The sequence below is a fragment of the Polyodon spathula genome, chromosome 5, assembly GCF_017654505.1.
Source record: "Polyodon spathula isolate WHYD16114869_AA chromosome 5, ASM1765450v1, whole genome shotgun sequence".
Lineage (NCBI taxonomy): Eukaryota > Metazoa > Chordata > Actinopteri > Acipenseriformes > Polyodontidae > Polyodon > Polyodon spathula.
This window is the reverse complement of record NC_054538.1, coordinates 73,272,929-73,287,969: the sequence shown is the minus strand read 5'-3', so window position 1 is coordinate 73,287,969 and position 15,041 is coordinate 73,272,929. Positions and strand designations below refer to the sequence as shown.

The following is a 15,041-nucleotide window of genomic DNA, read 5'->3' as shown; positions in this document are numbered from 1 at the left end:
GTAAACCAGATAGGAGTGTCTGTCTGTATAAGCTGATGCTTTTTATTAAATATATTATGATAATATATGTTAAGTAGGGTCATACTTCTATTTAATGGACTAAATTTAAGGAAACAGTTAGTAAACCTTACGTGGAATGCAGTCCTTATTGTTAGGCTTGTCTCAAATTAAAAAAAAAAAAAAAACAACGTGAAAGTGACCGTACCTTTTGTAGTGAAATTGATCCATAAAATATGTAGTTAAAGAGGAACAAACTTACCCCCAAAGGAAGTTCTTGAGGTATTGGAGAATTCCCTGTAAGTAAATTGTAAAAACACCACTTTCTTTGACAATGTTTTTTGGGTAGATGATCGTTTGCAGGGGTATTTACTGTATACTACAGAAACATCTTATAGACCAAGGCAAAGTCATTGAGAATGGTTGTCTTTTTATATATATATAAAAAAAAAAAAAAAAAAAAAGGCTTGGTTTGTTTATACTAATTACATGTAGGTTTTTATACCATCATTGGTAACTTTTGCAATTACTGGTAATATTTAGAACAACCACTAAGCATAATAATCACGTTGGCCCAGTTTAGGTAGAAGCAAATACTGTAAGCCTATTTAATAACATTACTGTCAATTACAGTCTCTCTCTAGTTGATATGCTACAGAATTCCAGGGTGCTTTACAGTAAAAACTTTATAAAATAAAAAATATTAACAGCCATTGGCCAATCAGTCCAGCTCACGAACAAGCTAATGCAAACAATTTTTTTTTTTTTTTAAATCTGATTTAAAAGACTCAAGTGTGGCAGCATTCAAAATATGGCTTGGGATGGAGTTGCAAAGACCGAGCAGTCAGGACTTTAAAATTTGCTTGAAGAACCTTATGTTCAGCAAGTCAGTGATCTCACAGGTTTAATTTATATTATATATAAATATAACGTTATATGTAAAATACAAATTACTTATATTAGTAAAACCAAAAAAAGTTACGACAGTTTCTGGTCATACCAGAAAAAACGTGAAAATATAAGATCAGAACGTAAATTCTGATTTTCAGAAGATTACGAGTTTTACTTACAGTATTTTGCACTTTATATTTATTCTGTAATTAAGTATAATTAAATCATGTTTTCCCAAAATATTGTTCTGCACATCTGCACCTTGGAAAACGTTGGTGGATCATTCTGCTTGGTTGCAGGTTTGTCTGGCAACATAGACGTCTCTGTCTCATCCCAGGTATTCGCAATAGAGAGTATCAAGAGAAAACGGCATATTGATATTTGAGTGTGAACAGGAAACATGCTGTAGAATAGTGTAACATCATTAGTGTCAAATCTCTATAAAGTCTGAAACTTTAAATGTTCTGTTCAGTATGTAACCAAATGTATTGGTTGTAAGTCAGGTCAAATAAATACTGGTTTTCAGAAGATTACGAGTTTTACTTACAGTATTTTGCACTTTATATTTATTCTGTAATTAAGTATAATTAAATCATGTTTTCCCAAAATATTGTTCTGCACATCTGCACCTTGGAAAACGTTGGTGGATCATTCTGCTTGGTTGCAGGTTTGTCTGGCAACATAGACGTCTCTGTCTCATCCCAGGTATTCGCAATAGAGAGTATCAAGAGAAAACGGCATATTGATATTTGAGTGTGAACAGGAAACATGCTGTAGAATAGTGTAACATCATTAAAAATGGTCAGAAACAAACATGGTGAAGGGATGTGTAATGCAACATGTGCAGATGGTAGCTCACCCCTCCTCTACTAAAGGTAGTCATAAATACTACAGGAATTCCTAACTAATGTATCCTCTTCACAGCTTCACAGTACCCATCTTTATATTCTGAGCAGGTTTACCATGAACTTGACTGCACAGATTTCTGGCATGATCGTTTTATTAAAGCATCTCAATAAGGTACTTGCAGTGTAGCAGAATGACAAAATCCTACCATAAGCTTAAATAACGTTTCAATTTTTTTCATGTTACAATAATTATAAAGATCCACCCTTTACTAAAATGCATAAGAACATGTGTATAAAAAGTGTTAGGCTTCATGAGAGATTGTGCGGTTAACTACTATACACAAAATAACACTACCACTGCAACACACATGCCAAGTAATCTGGAGTAAATGTGTCAGTTAATGGGTATACACTATAGCACAGTCTTGCTACTTGTAAACATCCTGTTTGGGAAGCTTCAGGTTTTTCCAGCGTCTTAACACCACTCTGTATCTGTCAGTGCCTGTTGTTTCTCCAGATACAGTCTTGAAAACCACTCTCATAACTGTGACGATGTCAGTCTCTTTGTCTTCCTCAACAACCAGATCAAGAGTGTCTCCCACCTTAACCTGCAAAAACATTTATAATAATAAAAAAAAGTTTATTTAAAAACGTGCTTCACTTTAAAAAAAAACAGGTCAATTTATCAAACACGCTAGTTACAATGTACAAACATTTACAACATGCACTATGCACACAATTCTGTGAACATGAGAATGGAACACACATTAACAACATGTATTTAACAAAGTAAAATGGTCTTGATCATATACCATTGCCGTAAATGTATTCATCAAATGTTACAAAACTGAAGGTACAGAACTCCCACTCTATTTCCCTATCTGACTTGCAAAAAAAATCGTCAAATAATGGAAACAGTAAGGTGTTGAAATGCAAGATATGCTAAATTTACAAAGTTCCTACTGTCCCCTAGTGGGTGAGTTTGAACTACAATACAAGGAGTGATTACTGGAGGTACCAAGGCACAACAGCAACTCTTCACCTGCAGCACGGTCTTTGAGAAATATTTCATATTGAAGTACAAAACACACTCAATGAACCAAAAGAGCTTCAAAGGAAGAAAAGTGTGGAAGTGATAATATTGATTGATCTTAAAAAAAAAGATGTACAGAAGTTGATTTTAAAACCTTGGTTGTCACCCCTTTAAAGAACAGCGATTCGCCAAGATACTCACAGAATAAACAGCTTTATGCAAACATTTTTAATGTTTTTCATACAAGCTGGTTTCCCAAACATTACATCTGCTTCACTCTGATTTTACTTGTTTTAAACCTCTTACCAGTACAACAGACCATTTGTCTGCAACAGATGCAAGACATGTATTTCTTTGAAATATTCACTGTAAATAGTGACCCACCGTTTTGCTTTTCTTGATAAGCTTTTGTCCATTGAGCCTCAGCTTGTTGCTGTAAAAGGCATCTTCCACTTTGCTGAAAGAAGCAAGGGGAATAATTATATCAAACAGTACACAGAAGGCTTGCTTACCTGAATATCTGATCAAACCTTGCACACACACTGAAGTGTCTGTATGTCATTCTATTTGATGGTTATACAGGGCCCAGTTGCATAAAGACAGACCAGTGATTTAAGACTAAAGGTAATGTTCAGTCAGACATCTGTATAAGCAAAATTTTCTTTAACCAAGTGAAGTACCGTATATGTTTTAAAATCAAATACTGCATGTTTCTTTGAAATCCGTGACATGTAGCTGATTGACGTTCAAATATATATACATATATATTAAGTGTGGTGCTCGCTTACAAATCTGCAAATAGAGGATGCTTGTATTCAGAAAGAGCACTTGTTTGGAAGCGCATGTAGGCTATACAGTAAGTATACTAGTATGCTCCGACCCACACAAGTACCACTAAAAGGAACAAATGCACTACTTTAACAGGGAAATTTTATGAATTTTTTTTTATTTAGATTTGTGTGACATTTTGTAGCTACAGTTCGCCACTGTTGTATAGTTTACGTTATGGTTATTGGTTGTAGGTCAGTGGTCTCTAATAGGTGGCATTTTGGGTTTTTTATCCACTAAGATGACTGTTGTACACTCAGTGCACACACTATAGTTAGGGCTTAATTAAGTGAAGCCTCACTTCCGCGCCATGTCTAGGCCTGCTTTCATCATGAGATCGTAGCGGAACGACTGCACTGCTTTTTCCAGGTCTTTGTAATCCTTGGGCACGCTGGGATCATGTTCAGGCTCGTCTTCATAGTCACTTTTCTCTGGGTCATCATCCTCATCTTCCTCCTCTTCCACAACTTTTTTACTGCCCTTTTTTGAAGTCTTACTGCCTTTGAGCCTGACCGGCACCACTGACCAGCTTGCCTGAATCACTCTGGGTTGGGTGTGACTTTGGATCCCCAAGGCAGGTAAACAACTCCTGCTTGAAAGATGGCGATAATATATTGTCCTTTGGCAAACTGTGGTCCTGCATGGCGTGTGAGATAAGGATCCCTCCAACAGCGACAGCAGCCTGGTCAGGTTTCTTAGGGTCTTCATCTTTAACCACAAAGCACGGATGACATTCCCTGAAAACGGAAGAATGGAAAAGGCAGCACAGGATCATGAGGCAATGCTACGTAGTGGAGAGAAATGAAAATGGATATATTAGTTTACTGGTCTGCTGTTTAAAGTGGAGTTGTGCTTCTTATGCTCCTGTAGTACAGCAGTCTACAGTTCTGAGTGGAGTTTGCGTTACATAACCTGTATATAGGTCTGCAGTATGGAAAGAGTTATGGTATTTCATTTAAAAAAATGCTGAGTTTAAGAGCAGGTGGAAGAGACTTGCAGCGGGTAAAGGAGAAGATATAAACATAATAAATTTAACTAATGCCAATAGTGATCAAGCTATATGGACCAGAAGCGAGCGCGTGGAGTTACACGAAATTGATTTTCACCCAAGTACAGAGGGTGTGGAATCTTTTTGAACATATTCGTCCTATTTATATTTCTATATTTACACATGGATGATATTTCCTATCAAAACATTTATTGGTGTTTTTTAGTGTCCTCAATTTAGCAGCATTTTTTCAATATAATAAAACTGTATTTTTAAATATGTATACATAGGATTGTATTAGTAATACTTACCATTACCCTCATCACTTATTCTGAATGTGTTATTTTTGGCTTGAATTTTTTTTTTTTTTTTTTTTTTTTTTTTTTCAGTTTTTCTTGTTTTACTGGTGTAAATAAACGTGTAAATAAAACTCATTGTAAATAGTGAGAAGTTGAAATGTGATTGTTGTTACAGTTTATTATATTATTTTGAACAGAACTCCTAATTATGCCATTCCTAATTTTGCCTATTTTCTTCTTCTACAAATAGGTAACTGTGTAACAATTTTTGCAAGTTGTGTCTGCTGAACTGCAATGTTCAAACGGCTTTAAACAAAAAGTTGGTATCTTTATGCACTACAAAAGTTGAAAGCCTTTTTGGGACAATATGACCACTGAAAACACAACTTGTTTACTTAAACGTAACATAATTTTTAATATTAGACTATGTTAACACAACATTTTTTAAACCTATTTTTTCATAAAAGTACACTGTTTTTTTTTCCAAAGAATATAATAATAATTGTGTCGGCTTTAATGCCTCTTCACAACATCTCGTGGCATTAACTGACAAACTGATCATTAACTACCAGGAATGGACCGAACACTTATTTACTTGCCTATACAACTTCTACACCCTGAAAAAATCTTCTCCGCCATGTTTTTAAATGTTTTCGACAGCGAAGAAGTTAGCCACATGACTTCACATCACTTTCATTGGCCGATTTATTCTGTGGCGTAATGTTGCTTCGGCAAAGTCTTTTGACAGTTGCTTACAATGTTGCCTGAAACTTGTAGCTTGCACGTCACTTTCTACGCTTTCTGAATTTCTCTAGCAACATGCAGACAAGTGTCCCCAAGGCATGCCTCTCTGCTCGTGTGGACACCGCAAACTACAAGGAAACAAATGTGTTCGTCTTGCTGTCTTTAACAGGACTTGTGTGTCTTGATGAATAAATAGTAACACCATTATTCTCTTTAAATGTAGCAGGTGCTACAATCAAGGAAGGTGTCCGTTGTGCAAAGCGGCAGTCGTGGTTTACTAGTAATACTAAATGACGAAAATAAAAAAAAAAAATTAACTACCAATCATGATATTCACGAATGAAAAAAAAAAAAAGTATTGTGTTAAAAGAGTGTAATAATGTTAGTACACGCACCGTTTAAAAAAAGAAAAATACTCTTACCTTTTCTGCTCTTTCACCTTGACCCGCGACAGACTGTAGCTGAGCAAGAGTCTCCAACGTGTATTATATTAAACCGAGCTTATAAAACTGCAGTGCCCTCTAGAGGAAAAAGCATAGAATGCAGGTGTGTACAACAGTATTGTGATCTCTACACTAGCACTACTGGCCACATGTCGGGGCTGTTCTAATTTAAATATACCTTAGATACTTAGTATCAGTTATGCGTAGAATGTTAGCATTATAATAAAAAAAACACTATTTAACAACAAAGTAAATAAATAAGTAAGCAAGTAGTCTACATGCAGTAAAATAAAATATAATACACTATTTGCACGATGAAAGGCAAATTGACATGAGCCCCTATGCGTTAAAACAAGCGCATTAATTTAGAATAAGAGCGTGAAGATTATGATATAATGCCAACGGAAATCCTTTAAGATACCGCTGTCAGTAGCAGTTGTTCAGTCATTAATTTGCAATGTTTTGTTTTGACGAATCTGTCGACCTTGCGTCTGTTTATTACCGCCCTCGTTCCTAAATGCAATAGGCTAGTGAAAACAAACGAGCTCATTTTAATTAAGAGACACGCGAGAGACGTATCTTGCTGGTGTTTAATACACTAATTAACTAGTTTAATGAGGCCGCTCTTCCGAGGATGTACAATATTGTCAGTTATGTCTTTGCCATCCTTTCAAGTGTCGTTGCGAGGAACAGAGATATCGTGTTGTAGTTATAATTCACGTGTGGCATTTAAATAAATAAATAAATAAACACTGTCCAGTACAATGTTTGTGTACATGATGCGGTTTAATAGGCCAGTCCATCATAATATTAAAAAACAACACATTTACTTCGATAAACTATTACCACAAAATACGTTTCCGGTTTAGTTGGTGTTGAAAACAATCTCACTGACTTGAAGTAGTTATAAAAAGATACAAACAGCAGACTTTATTCGGCATGGATCAGCACACTGTAAGAGCTGGTATCAGGCTTAAGTCTTCATTTTTAGCGTCAGCTATCACTTTGTTATACGATCAAAAGTGGCACGCAGGGAATATGATTGAGTTTTTTGTTTTGTTTTTTGTTCCTAGCGCCTATACAGTGACACGGTGAAGAAATAACACATTGATTTCCACCGAAATCCGAGCTGTCGGGCGCTATATAAGAAATTTCATAACAAATCTGCCTATAGAATATTCATATAGATTTTTTACATGTTATATGCAGTTCCTTAACATTTCTTATTGTTGGGGTTCGGGATGTAGGCGTGAAAGTTTATTTATATAAGTGTTAACTTAAAGGTATAGTGCACCATACTGTTTTAAAACGTTGTCACATATGAGACTGCTGTGAGGGTGACTGCTTACCAAGCTGAAAATAGCGCGGCTGTCTTGTTAAATACACAAACATACTACTACTCCACTACTATTGTACACAGGCAACCAATATTAGAAGTAAACCCATTTTCAAGAGGAGGAAGCTTGTCTCCCTTCAGTTACATCTATAAATCTATCTGGTTATGCAGGCAAACTGGACAGTGGGCATTGCAAAGTAGCTTTGAGCGGCTACTCCCCTTTGCATACGTCAGGTGTCACTCACCGCCTCGATTCTTCTGCTATAAAGCCCAACAGGTTACCCCCTGGTCTATATAACGGACAGGAGGAGCAGCGTATTTGTTAGGTGCACGAGAGGTTGGACGGAAGTATCTGTTGTTTAAGCAAACAGACAAACAAAAACAGCAACAAAATGACTGCATTGACATTCGTGTGTCTCGGAGTGCTCATGCTGGCCATTTATTTACCCACTCAGGTATGTTCTGAACTGTTTATTAAATCAAACTCTCTCTCTCTCGCTCTCTTTCTCTCTCTCTCTATATATATAGTATTGTTTCCTTTTTTTACGGGCGGGGGTTGCTATTCACGTGGTAGTTATAGATTAACGTAGAGCATTTAAAAATAAAACATTTGTTTATCATAGAAGTTTGTTTAAAAATGTTATTTTGTTTTGTTTTTACTGTTAATAAGGGCAATGCAAGAATAGGGCGTGAAAGCATTTGCAGACAATATAGCGGCACGAGAACAGGATTTAAATATCTAACAGTTGATTTATATATATATATATATATATATATATATATATATATATATATATATACACACACACACACACACACACACACACACATATATATATATATATATATATATATATATATATATATATATATATATATATATATATATTGAAGGTTTTAGTGATATCACAAACACTATAGTGTTTTAATAACAAAATGGAAGTTTTTTTATGAAAAAAATACCTTCGAACTACTTACGCTTTACATCAAAATAGTTTTTATCAGATTATCTGATTTGGAATTCTGGATTTTAAGACCAGGTTGTTATTATCCAACAATCCTAACACAAGGAAACTGTCATAAACAGATTTTTTTTTTTAAAAAAATTGATAGACAGTATCTGAATATATATATATATATATATATATATATATATATATATATATATATATATATAACATCCGAAAAGATGAGATAAGTTTAAGTCTTTCAGCAAGTCAGAAACTGTTCAGTTTTGGTATTAAAAAATAAAATCCACACCGTAGCAGCATCGTTTTATCGAGCAAATTAATTAATACACATCCCCCCGATCGCTTACCATCGGTAACGATTGTTTATATATAACGTTACCACAACATAACGTATTAACACTTGTTGACGTTGTGGCGCAATAGGGCATATTATATATATATATTAATATATATATATATATATATATCTATATATATATTATATATAATATCATATGTGTGTGTGTGTGTCTCATTGCTTTTTCTTAAAGGTGTAATAAACTGTTATAACAAATTATAAATGGACAAAGTATTTATAACATGTTTTCATAACATGCTACAGTCAAAGTACAGTAGCTACTACTAGGTGTATTTCAAATAATTTTGTATGACAACTTCTAAATGTGTTTTTAATTATGCATATATTGTATTTATGCATGTACTGGATCACATTAGGATAAGCTGACAATTGCTTTTGCATGTTTATAGTTTTATCATATCTAAGAGAAGATAGATCATACCCTCAATGTTAATTTATCCTAATAATATGATACATGGAAAATACTAGTTGTACTGCATCTGCATGTAATTAAATGGTTTTGTTTATTTGTTTTTATTGTGAATACAGGTAGATTCTGGCAACAGCACAGTCACACAAAGTGCCAATCAGGCTAACAGCACAAATGTAACTGCAACAGTCTTTCTAACCACCACTCCCTTTAGAAACAACATGATCACCAAAGGTGCTGGCAATGCCCTGCAGTCCTCTCTCAGCCCCCTCCTCATCCAGTTCATCGCGTGTGCCTCCGTGCTGCATCTCTGCTGTTAAAACCGCTTTACAAAAGAGACAACCCAAACTTTAACATCCAACAGTGAAGATGGAAACCAAATCACACAGAGAAGGAATGATTTAAAACACAGCCATTTTTTTTTTTGTTGTTGTATCAATGTGTCTGTATGAAAAAAATAAACAAAATGAAAAGAAATTAGCTACCACCAGAACTTTGTGCCGACAAATCTGAGGAAACAATCTCTTGAAGATTTGTTTAATGTCAACACCTCTTTGGAAACCCGTATCGAGCAAGTTCTTAATTGTACCCCTCACAATCCATAATGCCATTCGATGAAGACCCATGCCACTACATATTGAACTCATCTAGCTTGTGGTAAAGAGCTTGGGGTGTATGTCTGACCAAACATATTTTACTGAACAGAACTGTTTGAAAGCCCATGAAGTATGACTACACTTTTCTGGCCACTGTTCAAGCAACTAGATGAATCTGACACGTCAAGCATTTTTCACCAAGTTGCTCAACAAAAGGTTTTTTTGTGTTGTTCGTTGACTTGCATGTTGGTTCTCATTGTCATTTCTGTTGAGGTTTATGTAGTAGTTGCAGGGCTGTTCGTGAGCTTCTTAAACTGTTGGAAAGGGTTTCATAAAATGAAAACCTGATTTAATAATCAAAAAACAGTCCTTAAAGTTTTGTGAACAGGGCCCAATCCCTTAGATATCAAATTGACGCCTAAATCCAGTTTTGAGTTATTTTCAATTTCCATTTTAACACCGATAAAGAGATTTTCTTTCTTTTCAATTTTGGATTTTTATTTTCAAGAAAGCATGTGAAAAGATATAAAATCGTATTCCCATTTAAGATTAAAGTAGATGGTCAGAGCTGGGATTTGTTTACCATATCACCATAACACCATTTATGGATGCTCATTTTCTTTTTTTTTTCATATCTAGACATCTTACAAGATTACAGGGAATCTTAAAGACATTTGTACAAGCAATCCAACAATATTGCAGAAGACATTTTAGCTAGTCAGATTGTTAAATTGCTGTGGTGAAAGATTTTGTCCCATAGTTTATATTTTTTGTATAAATTGCATTTTATTAAAAAAAAAGTATTTCTTTGAATTGTTTCAATGATGACAGAGAGATCAGGGAGTAACATTTTACTTCATTAAATGTATATTCAAACTGTCAGAAATAAGATCAACAACAAATAAAAGCAAACTTGTACTATGGATTTTTTTTTCCTTTTTCCTGGAAGCATGTTTTGGTGTATTTTAAATAAAAGCACTTACATGTATAACACAATGTGGGGTTATTAAATAATTGTTCATAAATTTATTTGCATGTTTTTTTTTCCTTTCAGAAAGGATAACCTGTTGAAGTTTAATGAGACAATATGACTTTTTTTTTTTTTTTTTTTACAACAGAAGTCCATTTAGGGACAAAACTAGAGCTATATCATAGCTATGTCATAGAAAATAATGGTCTGTGAATTGGGTCACTCATTAAGGGGCACTTCGTTTTAGCATGTTACACCATTAACAAAAATGAACACATGTTAAAAAACAAAAAAAAACAAAAAAAAAAACACGCACCTTTAAAAAAAGAGTAACCCAAGGTTCTGAAATATATTCACCCCAAAATTGAAAAGAAAAAAAAGAATGTCTTAGACCTTAAAACTTAAGGTAAAATTGTTTAAGGTAAAATTCTCAAACTATTTTATCATTAAACAAATCTCTTAGTTTTACCTCAAAGTATATTTAAAGCAACAGGGTCTCCTAATTTTCTTGAAGTACTGTAATCAGCCACTCAGTGCTTTGAGTGAAATATCTTGCATTCTTTGATCTATCATTAGTGTGCCAGGTCACCTGTAATGTCTTCAAAGAAGCACAAAGGTCTGTTTGTGACTATGAGTTACTTTTTAACACTTAACAATTTGGGCCATAAATACGTACATTTTTTTAGTAAACTATTCAGGGCTAGTACATTAATTTTCTTCAGTTCACTTCAACATGACTAAGTACTGAGAGACAGATCATTCAACAGGCCCTATTATAATAATAATTAATAAAACAAAGCTCTATTGTACTACTTAATAAGTAGACTTATTTGTCATTATAATCGTATCTCCGAAAAACACCATTGTCATTGGAGCCAATGCCGTTCTCACCCTTGTAATTTTGCACAAATACAATTAGGCTTCTAAAAAAACAAAACAACTTTTAATAATTTCAGCAGTAGAAAGAATAAATGTGGAACTCACATTGGAAATGAGTTTGTGGTGTAAGAGATTATAGTGGCTGGAACATCTGAAGTCTCAGGCTTGTGTAGCAGTGTCACGTGCCAGCCTTAGAGATGTAATTTTATCTTTTCCCTGAGTAATAGTGCTTGGAAGTGAAACCATGTACATTAGGTAGTCCCCCTTTCACAGGCACATGATGCGTTATCTTAAAAATCAATATTTGTCTTGTATAACAATATAGCATTACTACGATCCCTCTTTGAATTAGCTTAAAGGCATGCTTGTATTGAGTGTGTTATAATAAACTGTGCTGTGCTAGACAAGGATGCAGTGCAGCTCCGGGCTGTCCAATCATCCTACACCTGAACATGTCCAATGCTAGGAGGCACCTCAGGGGTGATGTTGCTTTTGGAGAGTCAATATACACTCAACCCAGAAAATGTTATGCCCCACATTTACCAAGTGGATGTTTATTTTAATAAATTATAAACTATCAATGTTGTCAATATAAAGACTTTAACTCAAAAGTTTTGTTTTTGTTTTATCAATGTATTCTGATTAGGTGCAATATACATTCTATATAATAACAGAGCTTTGTTTTTAGGGTTTACAAGGACAGCCATATGGAACGTTTGAATTATTCCCTGTGAATCCCAGTAACACACCATTACCATTTGAAATGTGACTTGGGAGTACCTTGCCAGTTACTGCGCCACAAACGTAAATAAAAACCTTTGGGTCTATTAAAGGGCCAACAATGACAGTGGCATAATTTACATCTTAAAGGGGTAAAGGCAATATAAAAGGGGTTGTTCCAAAACTAAGCCCTGGCAGCTAGCTGCTGGAACAAAGAATGTTCTTCAACCCTCAGTAAGGGAAATGATAGAAATTTAAAGGAGGAATTGTGATAATATTATACTGAACTTCATTACGATAATTCTTTATTTTTTGTGCATATATGGGTAGAAAATCAGAAAGGTTGAGTTATGATAAGGTAAATCAATATGATAAGCCTTATTAACAAATGATAACAATCTTTAAGAGAAAGTCTCATTCAAACTGTATCTCACGTGAATTCTATGCCCTTGGTTAGAAATGCCCTTCTTTTTTTTTTATCTTGGCATGCTTCTTGCTTTTTCAGTTTCTGTACTGTGATACTATGTATTAGCCCTACTAAGTCCCTGCTCGCTGCCATATAAAGCCCCAATGCTTCTTCTTCCCAGAATCCTACTGGAAAATAATTATGCTGTAGTGCAGTGCAGAGGACACTTTTAAATATGTGCAGAATACAAACCATGACCAAACGTGAGAATTTGAAAGAAGGATATTACATTTCACAAAACGAGTCGGGCTGACCTCCGTTTCAGAGCCCTTGCAGCTGTGAGATGTGAAAACAGTGGCTCACCCAGTAGAGTTAAACGGGTAACTGGAAAGATCTTCACAGGCTTGCAGAAAAAACATTTTGAAACAGGGACGCTGGAACTAGGGGTACTGTGGGTGCGGTAACACCCACTTGGCTTTGCATGGCTTCCATCATACAAAGAGGTTACAGTTTTGTTCAATGGCTTTCAGCACCCCCATTTTAAAAATTGTTCCAGTGCCACTGTTTTGAAAATCTTTTTTGATGTTGATGTCAGCTAATTTTATGAGTTGGATGCAATGTGGTGTTTTGATTACAGTTCAGACATCCACATGGGGTTTAGGAACAAATGAAAAATCTTGCTGCTGACTTTTCAATGGAGCCATCTGGGTTTGTTTCACACTGCAACATCATTTTGCATCATGAGAGTCAACAGCACAACATGCCGGATATGTGGAGCACAGCAATCAGAACATGAGGACAGCTAGCAGGCCCAGATTTCGATATTATTCACTTTTTATTCTGCATTTATTTTATAATTAATCTTACAACACCCGAATGAGACTTGATAAAAGTGAGTTTCATCAGTCTTTTCACTAAACATTTATTTTAACATATACTCTAACACTTCATTATTGATTGTGACATAAATCACAAGTTTGGTAAGTTATGAAGTCAATTATGAACCTACTATATACCCCACTGCTGGATTTTATTAAAGCATTTTATACCATCACAAAATCCCCATATTTAATATTTCACAAAACGATTATATAAAATGCAGTTGCTCTGCTCCGCTGCTCCCTCTCCCAGTGTCAGTCTTCTTGCTCTCCATTGCCTGTGGGACATATAGAAGCAAAAGGACCAACCAGGAGCCCAGCAGAATTTGTTTAATCAAAACTATGGCAAAACTATGTCCCAAAATTTTCAGTGTTAAAACAATTTAACCATTGAAAGCTATTTTCACAGTATGTGTGACATATTTTCTTGTCTTCAAAGTCAGTGTGATTTTACAATTCTATCTTCTTCCTTGACCCCTTCTGGAGATAATAAAGGAAAGGCAAATCCAGACTGTACTGAGGGAATTGTAGAGCTCAGGGTTGCACCTCATATTAATTCCAGCTTCACTGAGGTGTTTTCTCAGCCCACAACCATCCAAACGCCCCCAGCGACTTATCTGTCAGGGACAGAACAGACAGAACATTATTCACAATACAGCACAGCAATCGCAATAGTTTGCTATCCTTCGTCTCTGGTACCGTACACACTGATAACATCTTTCCATGCAGCACAGTCATTTTTCACAGATTTTTTAAAAATGTTTTATATGGGTGCATCATTGTTTTAGGTTCGTTTGTTGAGCTGTAATTCTGTATTGACCAGCTTGTGACAGTACTGTAACCAGCTCCTCCAGTGTCTTTCAAAGTTCAGTCAGGGTTTCATATTTTGGTTATTACTATTTTAGATGCCTTTGTGCTACAGTTGCCATTTACTCTAGTATAAAAACATCTGATTGCTTTTACTTCCACTAGTGGCAGAGTGTTGCAGGGGGACAGGTTAATTGTTACTCTGGTGTACCTGATGTACTCAGGGCTTAGCCATGAATCAGAGGTCTTTTAAAAGTCACCAGGATGTAATGTCAGGGAAAATTATACCAAATTAATTTGAACAGCAAGGAGAATGAATTAGTAAAATAGCTATAATACAGTAATTCATTGCTTCATAAAACAATGCCAGTACTGTGCAAAACATTGCAGCCTTTCAAAGGCTAGCTTTGTTGAGCACTTTAAGATGTTTCTTTTATTGTATGTAATCTATACAATTATTAAATAAGTGTTTCTCAGGAGAGATATCGTGTTACCTTTTCTGTTTTTCAATGTGGTAGCTGGATAACGTTTCCTGGTTTTACACACTCAGTTCCCTGTCGCCTCTGCTCTGAATTGCTATATCATTTTACACTGAGCACAATTGGAACAGTTGAAAGGGTCTGCACTAAAAGGAATGCAA

The 15,041-nt window shown here is 35.1% G+C and overlaps 1 protein-coding gene and 1 long non-coding RNA gene across 3 annotated transcripts; one reads left to right on the top strand and one right to left on the bottom strand.

Annotated features, from left to right (window-relative positions):
• Positions 1-1,874: 1,874 nt before the first annotated feature.
• On the bottom strand, positions 1,875-6,157 carry mtres1 (mitochondrial transcription rescue factor 1). 2 transcript variants are annotated; one of them, XM_041251272.1, is made up of 4 exons: positions 6,051-6,157; positions 3,899-4,334; positions 3,154-3,226; positions 1,875-2,344 (listed from the first exon to the last, which is right to left on the bottom strand). In XM_041251272.1, the coding sequence occupies exons 2-4, from the start codon at positions 4,303-4,305 to the stop codon at positions 2,165-2,167; spliced, it is 660 nt and encodes a 219-aa protein (XP_041107206.1). In that variant the 5' UTR covers positions 4,306-4,334; positions 6,051-6,157; the 3' UTR covers positions 1,875-2,164. The 2 variants fall into 2 exon arrangements, with proteins under 2 accessions (XP_041107206.1, XP_041107208.1); XM_041251274.1 differs by having other exon boundaries at positions 3,899-4,381; positions 6,051-6,123.
• Positions 6,158-7,558: 1,401 nt separating this feature from the next.
• On the top strand, positions 7,559-10,664 carry LOC121316291. The gene is made up of 2 exons (XR_005950373.1): positions 7,559-7,862; positions 9,265-10,664. It is a non-coding gene; the product is annotated as an uncharacterized LOC121316291 (long non-coding RNA).
• The last annotated feature ends 4,377 nt before the right edge of the window (positions 10,665-15,041 follow it).